The sequence below is a fragment of the Pongo pygmaeus genome, chromosome 1 (genome assembly GCF_028885625.2).
Source record: "Pongo pygmaeus isolate AG05252 chromosome 1, NHGRI_mPonPyg2-v2.0_pri, whole genome shotgun sequence".
NCBI classification, from domain to species: Eukaryota; Metazoa; Chordata; class Mammalia; order Primates; family Hominidae; genus Pongo; species Pongo pygmaeus.
Window position 1 is genome coordinate 47,876,719 of NC_072373.2, and position 13,998 is coordinate 47,890,716.

The 13,998-nt window shown below is 48.7% G+C and overlaps 1 protein-coding gene across 14 annotated transcripts in view; it reads right to left on the reverse strand.

Moving 5' to 3' along the window:
* NAV1 (neuron navigator 1) overlaps positions 1–13,998 on the reverse strand; it is a 286,405-nt gene that overhangs the window by 197,520 nt on the left and 74,887 nt on the right. For all 14 annotated transcript variants that reach the window (XM_054461909.2, XM_054461890.2, XM_063647264.1 and 11 more), the window contains one exon: positions 4,016–4,769. In XM_054461909.2, coding sequence (XP_054317884.1) covers positions 4,016–4,737 — 722 coding nt within the window. In that variant the 5' untranslated portion in view covers positions 4,738–4,769. The remainder of the gene's footprint in view (positions 1–4,015; positions 4,770–13,998) is intronic.

Sequence of the window (13,998 nt, forward strand, 5' to 3'; positions counted from 1 at the left end):
ATGCAATAACCAGTGTTAAAAATAGGAATAGGCAGACAGGCATGGTGGCTCATTTCTGTAATCCCAGTACTTGGGGTGGGGGCGCCGAGGCAGGTGGATCACTTGAAGTCAGGAGTTTGAGACCAGCCTGGCAAACATGGCGAAACCCCGCCTCTACTAAAAATACAAAAATTAGCCAGGCTTGGTGGTGCATGCCTGTAATCTCAGCTACTCGGGAGGCTGAGGCAGGAGGATCGCTTGAACCAGGGAGGTGGAGGTTGCAGTGAGCCGAGATCGTGCTACTGCACTCCAGCCTGGGCGACAGAGTGAGACTCCATTTCAAAAAAAAAAAAAAGAAAACGAAAAATAGGAATAGGCCAGGGTGGTGGTTCACAACTGTTAATCCAAGAGCTTCGGAAGGCCGAAGCAGGAAGATTGTTTGAGCCGAAAAGTTTGAGGTTACAGTGAGCTATGACTGTGCCATTGCACCCCAGCCTGGGGGACAAAGAAAGACTCTGTCTCCAGTAAATAAATTAAAAACTAAAAATAAAAAAAAAATAGTTACAGTCATGATTATTGCTGCCATTAATATGATGCAAGAGTGGGTGAGGTTACATCAGTCATATGGGCCAGAAACTCCAACGGCAAAAACATTGAGGAAGGCAGGCTTTATCTCTAATTTCAGTCGGCTCTGTATTTTTATCCACATCTGCCTCCATCTCTCCAAACATGGCCAGGCCTCCATGTCCGCCATCACTTCTCAGCCTGAGTGGACAGCACTGTGAATGCCAGAAATCAGGCAGAGGTTGAACCAGAGAGAAGAAAATTGCAGTAGTGACACCAGTAACCCTACGCTCCTGATACCATTAACCATACTTCCAATTGAAGTCCAACCCAAGGCCCACCCAATGCAGGAAGAAGAGAACTGTTGGGGGTTAGGGAGGTGGTAAAGGGTGCACTGGCAGTTGGGAAAAGTCAGCAAGGGCTGTGGTGAAGCTGCTGTGGCTGTTTTCCAGGATAGCAGAGAGGGATGAGGTTGAGGATGTGATGGAATTAGATGTGTGAGACCAGGGTCTCCTGAGAGTGGACAGGGGATTGCACCTTCTCTAGGTCCAAAGGGAAGTGATGGATGGGAGGAGATAAGCTTCACTGGGAAGGCCACAACAAGGCCCTTGAAAAGAGAGGGCTGTGGAGGATGAGGCAGAGGAGAAGATGGCTGCAAGATTCATTCCCTAGAGAAGCAGGTCAGGCATGACCAGGCTGGAGATGGGGAGGGAAGCAGGTGACCTCGGCTTCTGCATTCCACTGTGGCTTTGCAGAAGGCTGAAGTGCTGAGGCGGGTGGCAGGGAGGGAGGAGAGATTTCCACGAAAACACAATATCTGTGGATTCTAGGGAGCAGATGGTACCTCCTTGGCTATGAAGCTTGGAAGTGTGGCCCAGCCTGGCCCTTGGCAGAGCTGCCATGGCAGCAGCTCTAGGCCCTGCAGGGTGTGCTGGGTGCCTACCCATTGGCCTGCAGCATCTCAGAGTGTCCTTGGTCCTAATCTCACCCTTGAGCCTCGAATCTGTCTTGAACTAACTTCTAACCACCATGGTGATGAGTCAGGTCTTTGTGCCATGACCCTCTCTCCAACCCTAATCCAGAGCCTGAAAGGGGCAGGGTCTAGGAGGTGGTAGGGTGGTGTGACACATTTCCATTTCTGTTTAAAATGCAAACATGCAATAAATGTTTGCTGAATGAAGGAAACATGGTTCTGTTTAAGCTGCATTAAAATATTTGGATGAAGAATTCTGACCTCTTTGGAAAATGTCAGGTTCTGAATATACTAGGGGACTTGTAAGGTAGATAATGTAAAATCTTAAAACAATTTAATGCCTAGACACTTTTCCCAAAGAATGAATTCAAAATGAAGGGAATCAGATAGGAGAAGAAAGTCAAAGAGTCACCAGGGAAACATTTTACTAATTGGAAAAAGGCCATTCAAAGGAAGGCCTGCCCTGCATTTCTGTTTCTTGAGTTCTCTCATCAGCTTCAGAATCTAAGTAAAGAAAGTCACAAGGGGACATAAGTGAATTTCCCCTTAGGAAAAGAAGCATCGGTGCACTTTGCAGGCAGTACAGTCAGGCAGAAGATCTGCTTTGAGAGCCAGGGGTCACCCTGGTAAGACCTCCCTTTGGCTGTGAAGTCAGAATTCTTGCAATAACAGGGAGTTCACTGCCTTCCTGTCAATTTGTAATCCTCTCTACTTTTTGGAAAGTTCTTCCTCTTGAGCCTCAAATCTGTCTTGAACTAACTTCTAACCACCATGGTGATGAGTCAGGTCTTTGGAGCTGCACCAAGTAAATCTAATTCACCTTACAACATGACAGCCCTTCAAATATTTGAAAACAGTGCTCAGACCCTCTCTAAGCCTTCCCTTTCCAAAGCAAACTTCTTCAGTTCCTTTCATCATCCTATAACACCTTTTTTGATCCCCCAGCAACAAGTCAGTCTTGCTCTACATGTGTTTTTGTGTGTCTATGTCCTTTTAAAATGTGGTGTTCACAACTGAATGTAACAGTCTAAATGAAGCCTAAACACGTGCAGAGTGCATTGGGACCATTCACTTCCTTGTCCTGAACTCCAAAGGCCTAGTCCTGTAATATTAAATTGCATTCAATTTTTCAGAGATTAAGACACACAAGTTGCCTTCTGCTGAAGGTTAAAGCTCCTAGTGGTTCCCTACCCCCACCTCCAGCTGCTCTGATGCCTCAGAGGTCCCTGGTGTGTAGGGGATGATGTACAAGCTTTTCTATGCCCAAAATATAAGTGAGATTTCTCCTTCCATTAGCATAGGGGAAAAAATATAGGAAGTTAGTTTAGTCAGGAAGATACTTAATTTGCATTTGGGCATTTCTAAACTATATAATAATTAGTAATTAAAATTTAGTGTACTTACTGAAGTCATTTTAGTATAATTATATTTTTATTTAAAAAAAAAAAAAGCATAGTTTGCTGGGTGCGGTGGCTCACGCCTGTAATCCCAGCACTTTGGGAGGCTGAGGTGGGCGGATCACGAGGTCAGGAGATCGAGACCATCCTGGCTAACACAGTGAAACCCTGTCTGTACTAAAAATACAAAAAAAAAATTAGCCGGGCATGGCGGAGGGTGCCTGTAGTCCCAGCTACTTGGGAGGCTGAGGCAGGAGAATGGCGTGAACCTGGGAGGCGGAGGTTGCAGTGAGCCGAGATCGCACCACTGTAGTCCAGCCTGGGCGACAGAGTGAGACTCCATCTCAAAAAAAAAAAAAAAAAAAGCATAGTTGACTAAGCGTTTGTTTTTCTATGCAATCAACTTGCAGTGTCTGAAAAAAGCTAGAGATACTAGCTTGTTGGCCATCTTGTTGTGAATACTGGACTGGCCACCTCCACCAGCAATGATGGCAACACCTGTCTGTCTAAGAAGCGTTACTAATTCCTGATATGCCAGGCACATAAGCAGATATGCACAAGGCACTATAGCAAGTGGAGTGAGCAAGCGAGTGAGAGAGACAGACAGACAGGTACAAGGTATTATGAGTGTAACAAGCAGCGTAGATTTTACTTACTAAGTAAAGGCGCAGTGCCCAAGCCAATAGAGTTGGTCTAACTCACAATGTTGGCAAATGTCCCACAATGAATTGGGTGAGATTGACACTGCCTATGTATCTAGCTGCTTAAGTTTCCACGACATCCCAATCTGTATATTGTTCCAGAGAGCAAAAATGGACATTTTAGGGGTACCCTCCTTATGAGCCTCTTTTTGTTGTGGATTCCCCAGAGTCGAGAAAGATCAGAGCTTCAGTCAGCATCCCCTTTTATGGTCCCAATCCCATCTCAGCTCTCCAAGCCCCCAACTCTGTAGGCCTCCACCTACCTAACTTCTTTTTGTATCGCCTGGGGCCCTCTGGTCTTTACCAGCCACTGATCATCAGGGTCCCTGTCCTCTTCCGGCTTGCCCCTTGGTCCCAGCATGGCTCTTCCCCCTTCCCTCCCTGCCTGCTTCCCAGCTCACCTGTACTGGAAGGGGGCCACCGTGGCTGTGACTGGCTGACCCTGCTGATGGACTGAGGAGAAGCTAATGGCCCCCGGAGAGGGAGAGGGGCGTTTGCCCTGCACTGGGCTGCAGACTGGAGAGGAAGCCCATGAAGCTGTCCCCTCATCAGGCTCCAAAGACCTGGGGGTCCCAGAACTTTTGTAGTTTATATCTCTTTGGTCTTTTCCTGGGCAGCTTGGAGGCTTCCGACCTTCCGGAGTCCCTGGTATTTGAGCTTCTCCGTGAAAGCTCGTCCGAGAAGGGCTTCTGCCCCGGGTCTGGCAGACTGGAGTCCCTTCCTGGGCTTTCTTCTTCTTTCCCTGGGTGCCTTGTCTCTCGGCAATTCTTCCGGATCCAGTCCGGCTGGAGAGGGCTGCTTTCGGGGTTGTCCTGGGACTATTCCATGGGGAGCTGGAGGGGCCTTCCCCATCCTCAGCTGACTCCCTCACCGCCCCAGCAAACTTGGGAGAGCCTCTCCCCCGGAAGGCCCTAGGAGAGGAGTTTCTAGAAGGACCTGCAGCCTTTCCCAGTCTGGGGGAGGCCGCTCTCTGTGGGCTCAGGGCCAGGCCGGCCTGGCGTGGCCGCAGCTGGGGAGAAGCGCCCGGTGTAGGAATCCTGGTCTGGGAAGAGGCACGAGGCACCGGGATGGAGGAGGCGTAGTGAGGGCGGCTGGTGGGATTCACATTGGCCATCCCATTCATGGTCTGCAAGGCTGGAAGGGTGGGCTACTGTCCTGCAGGGGGAGAGTGCAAAAAAAGACCGTCAGGCACATCCCCACAAGCTTCCCTCCTTGAGTGTAGAAAGAGGATGTTGGGGTCTGTGGGGAGGTTCGAGCACCCAGGCTGGGCACTGGCACTCCTGGTTCACATTGTGATTGGGTCACTGGCTACCCGCTGGACTCTGGGCAAATCCCTTTCCCTCTCTGCTCTGAAAAGCTGTTATGAGGCTCATCTGCAAGCACATATGGGAAAGTGCTTTGTGAATTGCAATGTGCTGTACAAATGGGCTTCATTTAACTTTCTTTGACTCTGTTCCTGTTCACTGATCAGGGACAGACTCTCCTTCTCACAGCTCCTCCCCTTCAGGCCTTTCCTAGTACCCCGAGTCTAGAATGTCCTCCACACTAAGCAAGTTTCCTTATGCTCTCGGCCTCTGCCCTGCATGTTCCTCCTCTCATCACTGCAGCCGACCCCTGGCTCTCTTCATAGGACACTCTCCAGTGCAGTGCAAACTTCTTCCACGTGCTGTTGGGGCCCAAGGGTGGGAGGGCCAGATCATAAACTTGTAAATTGGCAAATGCTGCCCCTTGAGGCTCCTGCCATTCTCTGGGCCCTCCCTACTGTCCCCACCCCCATAGTCACTGGACATTTGTCACTTGGCTCACAGTCTTCCTCTCTAGCCCATTCCCTACCCACCTCCCCCCTGGCAAAGCTGACCTCTGCCACCTCCTGCCACCCTTGTCTAAAAGAGACTGAGTGTCCCACCTTTGGTTCAAGGCGGTTCCTTGTGCAGGCCCTGTCAACAGCACTTGATCTCTTCTTTTCCAGACCTTGATTCATTAATTACCCCCTTCTCTCTTGTATCTTCAACCCTTCCCCCTCCACCAGCTTCCCTTCCTTGCCATGTTAATTAATGAATTAATCACTTCCATTTCAAAGGGAATTTAAAGCAGTTTACAAAGATACATACAATCAATTCTAGATAGATTAAAGAGTTAAAGGTTAAAAAATGAAGCCATAAAAAATGTTCAGAACACATGCATGAACGTTTCCATAATTTTGTTGTGGGAGAGGCCTTTCTAAGTACCACATCAAAGGCAGAAATCATAAAGTAAAACACTGATAGATGTGAATGCATAAAAATTAAAATCTTTATATGGGCAAAAAACCTTTTCAAAAGGTTTGAGACATCAATAAACTGTAAAAATACTTGCAACAGACTGGGCGCAGTGGCTCACGCCTGTAATCCCTGCACTTTGGGAGGCCGAGGCGGATGGATCACCTGAAGTCAGGAGATTGAGACCAGCCTGGCCAACATGATGAAACCCCGTCTCTACTAAAAATACAAAAATTAGCCAGGCATGGTGGCACGCCTGTAATCCCACCTACTCGGGAGGCTGAAGCAGGAGAATCGCTTGAACCTGGGAGCTGGAGGTTGCAGTGAGCTGAGATTGCACCACTGCACTCCAGCCTGGGTGACAAGAGCAAAACTGTCTCAAAAAAGAAAAAAAAAGAAAACTTGCAACACGTATGAAAAACAAGGAATTAATACCTTTACATATAGGGAGTTCTACCAAATCAATATTTGAAAGCAAACACCCCATGGAATAAAGGGCAGGCGGGGCACGGTGGCTCACACCAGTAATCCTAGCACTTTGGGAGGCCAAGGGGGAAGGATCCCTTGAGTCTGGGCAACATGGTGACACCAGCCTGGGCAACATGGTGAAAACTTATCTCTACAAAAAATTAAAAAAACAAAAACAAAATTAGCTAGGCATGGTAGTGTGTGCCTGTAGTCCCACTACCTGGGAGGCTGAGGCAGGAGGATGGCTTGAGCCTGGGAGGTGGAGGTTGCAGTGAGCTGAGATCATGCCACTGTACTCTAGCCTAGGCGACAGAGTGAGACCCTGTGAACAAGAAATCTGCAAAAGAATAAATACAACTGGCCAAAACAAAACAAAAACCAAAGACTATTAGAAATTGAAGAGATGCAAATTAAATAAGTTATCATTTGTTGCTATCAAATATACTATATTGCAGAAAATTAAAATATCCAGTGTTGGTAAGAGTATATGGCCATGAGGCTGGGTGCGGTGGCTCACACCTGTAATCCCAGCACTTTGGGAGACTGAGGCAGGCGGATCAACTGAGGTCAGGAGTTTGAGACCAGCCTGACCAACATGGCAAAACCTCATCTCTACTAAAAATACACACACACACACACACACACACTAAATAGCTGGGCATGGTGGCACATGCCTGTAGTCCCAGCTACTCAAAAAGCTGAGGCAGGAGAATTGCCTGAACCTGGGGGGCAGAGGTTGCAGTGCACCAAGATTGCACCACTGCACTCCAGCCTGAAGGAGAGAGTGAGACTGTCTCAAAAAAAAAAAAAAAAAAAAAGAGGATATGGCCCCCATACACTGCTGTGGGAACAATGCCAAATCTAAAAATGTATGCTAGGAAAATGATTACAGATGGGAGCAAAGATTTATGTACAATGTAAATACTCAGTTTGATTCTCAAAGGGTGAATTGGCATTGGATGAAGATGAAGACAAAAGACATTCTGGGCAGAAAAGACCACCAAAGCATGGCCAGTTCCCTTGAGATTCCTGGGATCCACCCTTCCATACTGTGGAGAAAGCTGTAAGCAACCACACGGAATTGTTTATGGCTGTTGCTGACCTTTCCCTGACCTTTGACTGTGGTCTGGGACCAGTTACAGCCTAAGCTATAAGAAGTCAATGTAGACCCTTAAGCATTGATGGATTTCTAAAACTCCAGTTTGAAGTGACCATGGGAGCCAGGACTTACTGGATTGCTCTGCAATAAATGAAATAATTTCCACAAGAAATTATTCTACAAGGGAATTGCTATGACTCCCTCATCTTTTTCTCTAATTTGTACTTTAATGACTTGCTACCGTTATTTGATAAGCTAAAGCAACCCCCATCCTACCCAGCAGAAGAAGGGCAGGAAAGCCATGTGTGCCCAAGGAATTATCACCAGCTCGCCTCTGCTTCTCCAGTGGCTGCCCATGGCCTAGGCCTGGAGGGCCACACCCAGGGCTTGCCTGCCTCCTGCCTCTTCCTCATCTAGCTCATGCCATTCTCTGCCCACCCACCAGGACACAGACTGGGAGACCCTGTGAGTCACCCTCTACTTGCCCACAGTCTCCCACGAAGGGTATCCTATCCAGCTCCCAGCCCCAGCATGCCAAGGACAACCCCACAGAAGGGACAGAAAAGGACTTTCATAAAGGAAACTCAGAAAGTGTAAACAGGTACTACCTGCAGCTGAGAGAATCCGGGTAAATTATTCAACCTTTCCATGTCCAGTCTGCAAAATGATAGGACAAAATCTAGGAACTGCAGTTAGATGGAGAAGCAAGTACTCTTTAAGACCAGAAGAGAGCACCATGCTTAATCCTGGCTTCAGGCCAGCAGTCAGAATTATTTTCCAGTAGAGATGAGAGTGGATTGACTTTGTTACCCTCCTTCTATCTAGCCACCCCTCTACTGGTCAGTCATGTGCATCTGTGACAATGCCAAGCAGGACCTATTCAGAGACTCATGTGGGCCCCAAGCTGCCGACCTTGGCCTATAACCCTGAGATAGGCTGTACACTGACTGTATAGCTAACCAGCTTGCTACCCATGAGAAGGGCCTTAGACCACTGACCCATTGCAGCCACACCCCTGAGATTTCAGCATTCCCAGGTTCAATTCCCTGCACTGACAATGTGCCACATGGCCCTTGTGCTTCTGCCCTCTGCTACAATCCCCACCAAATCCCACTGTGGGGACCAAAGCCAATTACGCACCCTAGACCATCCCTTCTGGGAGCTACATTGGTGAGAGAATCCAGAACTAAATCTCAACTCTACCTTCATCTCTCCTGGGAGTCCCTCCCCATCTCAGGTTGTGTTGCCCAATAACTGCCCCCAACCAAGAGCCCAACTCACCTACGTTGTCCTCCATGCATCCCTGGGCTCCCAGCCCCTTGGCTGAGACTTCCCCCTGTCCCTATGGTTAGGGCTGGCTGGATTTCCAGCTAAAAGAGCCCTAAGGCTGAGGAGGCTCTGTCTCCCTCACTTGCTAATGGAGCAGACGCAGTTGCTGCTTTTCCTGGATCATCATTTTTTCAAAAGCTCGATGGGAGGAGGATTTAAAACATTCCCATGGTAGGTCACAAGAGCCCTACCCCTCCCTCTCGACTGCAGTTGGGGCCCTGCTCTCTCCTCCTTCTGCAACTTGATAGCCCTCACTTAGACTGGGAGGAGGATGCACACAGGATGTGACAACCATTGCCCCCAGGTGGGAGCCTGGGAGGGTCAGACCATCTTTGGGGGGGTGGAGGAGGGCTCCCCCAACAGTGAGTTATTTTAGCCTGGGTGGGAAAGGGGTCATGAAGGAGCTTTCCTGGTTTGCCTTCGGAGTGAGAACCCACAGGTACTCAGCATCTTTAAGGACACCTGGCAAATGATTCTGCCCTAGACAGAGTAACAGTCCCTTGTATTGAGACATTGTTTCTAGTTCTTAACAACAACCTTACAAAGTAAGTTTTAGTACCCCTTTCACAGGTAAAGAAAATTAGGCGGGGAAGGTTAAGTGAGCTGCCCAAGGACACACACAGCTAAAAAGTGGCAGAGTGGTGAGACCCAAATGCAGATGGACAGGACTCTGAGGCTCAAGGGTGGATCCCCTTGGCCACACCCACCAAGAGCATATCCAGGCTCTGCCTACACACCCCCAACCTCCACGATCAATTCTGACCTTGCTCTGATTGGAGCTTGGGGCCTTCCAGAGATAGAGTTGGGGGTGGGGAGCGGGGATCCGATTTACAGGGTGGAAACCAGAAGAGAAGAAAATCAGTCATAGGCAGCTCTGGGGAGGCCTCTTTTCCTTCTCTTATTCTCCCAACATGCTGGAGATCTAGCTAGTTTTCCCCAACCACCTTATATGCTGTTTGCCTTCGGTGGTACTGCAGGTCAGCATGGTACAGGGGCATTGCCCATGTGAGACTGTAGGCAACATGCATGGGAGGGGGAGAAGATAGGCCTCATCCAGCCCAGCTGCAGCTTTAATATGCCTAGTTGGCGGCAAGTGGCACCAACTTGGTTGGGGTGGGGATTGAGGAGGAAGACTGGAATTTCAGGTCTCTGGCAGCAGGGGCGGGGTGGCTGGGGAAGAAAGGGGAGAGAATACACATGGGAAGTGGGATTTGAGCTGAGGCCCATGGACGAGGATGCCTCCGAAGCTGAAAGGTGAGGCCTCTGCACAGGTCATCTCTCCTGGGGCCTAGACATGCCTGCTGGCTACAGCAACCAGTTTACATTCTTAATGGACCAAATGATTTGGGAGACATCATGCTTGCTCTGAGGCTCTGTTTCCCTTCCTCTGAAATGAGGGGAACTTTTTCTGCCCCATCTCACTCTCTGCTGCCTCATGTTCTGTCTGAGCAGACTGAATAAAATAATGTCGGGAAAATGTTTGCTCTCTTGAGATGCATAATGTTAGCTACAATGGCCCTCATCTCCTGCATCTCAGTGTTAGACAAAAATGTGTCTGAGAAGCAGGACAATCTACATCTCTTTCATTTTATTTGTTCTTGAGACAGGGCCCAGGCTGGAGAGCAGTGGTGCAATAATAGCTCACTGCAGTCTCAATCTCCCAGGCTTAAGTGATCCTCCCACCTCAGCCTCTTGAGTAGCTGAAACTATAAGGACACACACCACCACACTGGGCTAATTTTTTTATTTTTATTTTTAGTAGAAATGAGGTCTTGCTATGTTTCCCTGGCTGGTCTCAAACTCCTGAGCTCAAGTGATCCTCCTGCCTCCTTGGCCTCCCAGAGTGCTGGGATTACAGGCATGAGCTCCCATGCCCGGCTTATGTCTCTTAAACAAGGGTCTGTTCAAGCCAAAGAGCTTGGCTGTCAGTATCAATCATCCTTTGTGATAACTTTGCAATGTGTCTGGGGAGTCTCAAGGGCAGAAGTTTAGGGGTAGAGTTGGAGGTGCAAGCAAGGAGAGTGTTTCTTTCTTATGGGAGTGTGTGTGTGTTTGTGTGTGTGTGTGTGTGTGACAGAGAGAGAGAGAGAGAGAGAGAGATTGGGGAATCTTATCAGATCCTCCACCTCCAAACATGCTCTCTTTGTTCTTTCTCCTTCTAAGTGCCCTGATCTGAAATTTCATTTAACCTCAGTGAACAAGAGGAGGGCCTCAGTGCTCTTTAGTTCCCTCATCCTGGGGATCCCAGTCCTCAATAAATTACACTAGGGAGTTAGTACTCCCTGTTACAAAAGAACATTGCACTTACAAAGGGATTCATGGCAGGATCCCTTTGTTCAACAACCACACACCTGGGCTGGGCACCTTCCATGTACCAGGTGCTGTGGCAATTGCAATGGCTGAGACCCAGGTTCTGCTCTCTGGGAGCTAGCAATCTGGTGGGGAAGAAACACATGCACACTCGTGACAAGTAACATGTGCAGGCAGTGCATGCATCAAGAGAGACAAAACAGGCCAGGCATGGTGGCTTATGCCTGTAATCCCAGCACTTTGGGAGGCCGAGGCAGGTGGATCATCTGAGGTCGGGAGTTCGAGACCAGCCTGACAAACATGGAGAAACCCTGTCTTTACTAAAAATACAAAATTAGCTGGGCGTGGTGGCGCATGCCTGTAATCCCAGCTACTCAGGAGGCTGAGGCAGGAGAATCGCTTGAACCTGGGAGGCGGAGGTTGCAGTGAGCCGAGATTGCACTATTGCACTCCAGCCTGGGCAACAACAGTGAAACTTCATCTCAAGAAAAAAAAAAGAGAGAGAGAGAGACAAAACAGAGTACCATGGGGATTTAGTTGTCATGGTCTGTCAGTGAGGCAGGATCTGGGGAGGCTTTTAGGAAGAGCAGTCAGGTTGGTAGTTGGTGGTTTGAGGTCTGGGAAGTAGTGGATTTGATGGTAGAACTCCTCATGCCCCTGGGTCTATCCATCATTGCCCCAATACAGACTCCTGCTCTTTAAAGAGTCTCTGTGGTACAGTGGTTAAAGAATAAACTCTGGAGTCAGAATGCCTGGGTCCAAAGCGTGGCTCTGTCATTTGCTGGTGGTGTGACCTAAGGCAAATTGCGGAACCTCTGAGTTTTCTCCTCTGTAAAATGAGATCGAGACAGGATCTACTCACAGGATTGCTGTGAAGAGTAAGTTAGTTAATGAACAGAAAGTGCTTAGAACAGTGTCTGGCATATAGTAAGGACTCAACAAGTATTTCTGTTATTATGATCACAGAGACAAAAAAAAAAACAACTTCTTTTTCAAGTGTCCCTCCATCCCACGTACCCAGGGATAGAGGCTGAGCTGCCTCATTCTCCTGAGCTTCCAGCAGAGCAGAAGAGGATAAGACCACCTGCCAGATCTGGATCAGAAACCTGGAGCATCAACAGGAACAACACTGTCCATGCTTCATACAATAACACCCAAGTGCCCACAGTGGAAAGGGCAGGAAACGAGACAGCTCGAAAAATGTGTCTTGGAAAGAGTAAAGGCTTTTGAATCCGGAAGATCTGGGTTCAAATCCTAGCTCTGCTACTTCCTGCTATGTGGCTTTAGAAAAGTTAAGTTTTCTGCGTCCAGAGTCCGCATCTGCAATAAGTAGTCATGGGGTTTTATAAAGAAGCAATGAAAGAGTAAAGATAAGGCACCTAGCATGGTGACTGGCACATAGGAAGTGCTCAAGAAATGGCAGAAATTGGCCAAGAATGGTGGCTCATGCCTGTAATCCCAGCACTTTGGGAGGCCAAGGTGGGTGGATCACGAGGTCAGGAGTTCAAGACCAGCCTAGCCAAGATGGTGAAACCCCATCTCTACTAAAACTATAAAAATTAGCCAGGCGTGGTGGCAGGTGCCTGAAATCCCAGCTATTCGGGAGGCTGAAGCAGGAGAATCGCCTGAACCCAGGTGGCAGAGGTTGCAGTGAGCTGAGGTCGCACTACTGCACTCCAGCCTGGGCGACAGAGTGAGACTCCATTTCAAAAAAAGAAAAGAAAAGAAGAAAGAAAGAAAGAGAGAAAGAAAGAAAGAGAGAAGGAAGGAAAGAAGGAAAGAAGGAAAGAAGGAAAGAAAGAAAGAAAGAGAAAGAGAAAGAAAGAAATGGCAGAAATTATGTTAAGGAGAACAGCCACACCTCCTCCCTTCTCCCAAAGGGAAGTTGCCAAATTCAGACACAGAATGGGACAGTCTGGTGGATGGCAGGTGAGTTGAGAGGCTGGTGGCTTCCCAGGCAAAGTGGGACAGTCCCTGCCCCTGAACATGATGTATCAGCCACATCCAACACACTTTTCTCTCTCCTCCCTTTCCAGTCTACATCCCACAGCTGTCTGCTGTCTAAGTCTAACCCTGGTACTTTATTTTTAAATCAAACACTTTTTAGTTGCATTTGCTGACTGCCTGTCAGACACTGTTCTAAGTGCTTTGCCTATATTAGCTTGTAATTGTTCTATAAGTTGGTGCTATTATTATCATTCCCACTTCAGAGGCAAGGACGCTGAAGCACAGAGAGGCTAAGGAACTTTCTCGCGATCACACAGCTAGTAAATGGCAGAGTCAAGATTAGATTCAAACAGTCTAGCTCCAGAGATGGTGCTTCTTACTCTACAGCCTAAATCCAGGCCTCAGCCCTGACTCCTTTCCACCCCAATCTTCCAGCCTTTCAGCCTCATTCCAGCGCCAGGCCCCGCCCCATCAGGACAAATGGAGGCTACCTGGCCATTAAAGCTCGGCAAACCCCAGAGCAATGAAGTGTTTTGGGCCTGTAAATATTTCACTCTGACTCAGAGGGTGGTGAGAGCCTAAGCACCAGCTCCCTCTGATCTCCCAGGGGCGGGGCGAGGGGAAAGGAAGGCGAGCACTAGTATTCGGCGGCGGTCCCTCTCTCCCCGGTCTGGAGAACTGGCCAGTCGCAAGTTCCCGGCCCCGCTCTCCACCGCCCTTCCTGCCCTTGAGGCGCCCGCCGCAACTGCCGGGGTTGGGGGCACACGGGGCGGCGGCCGTGGTGCTGATAGGACAGCTCCTCCTGCAGTGGCCGTGTTAAAGGGGCCGCGATTGCGTTTGGGAATGCACTGAATACACCCATTTCGAAAAGGTCAGAACATTTTAACCAGAGCATCTAGGGGTTGGATATGCCAAAAAAAGAAAGAAAGAGGACAAGGAAAATATTTACAGTAAAGGGCTGGAGTATCTCTGA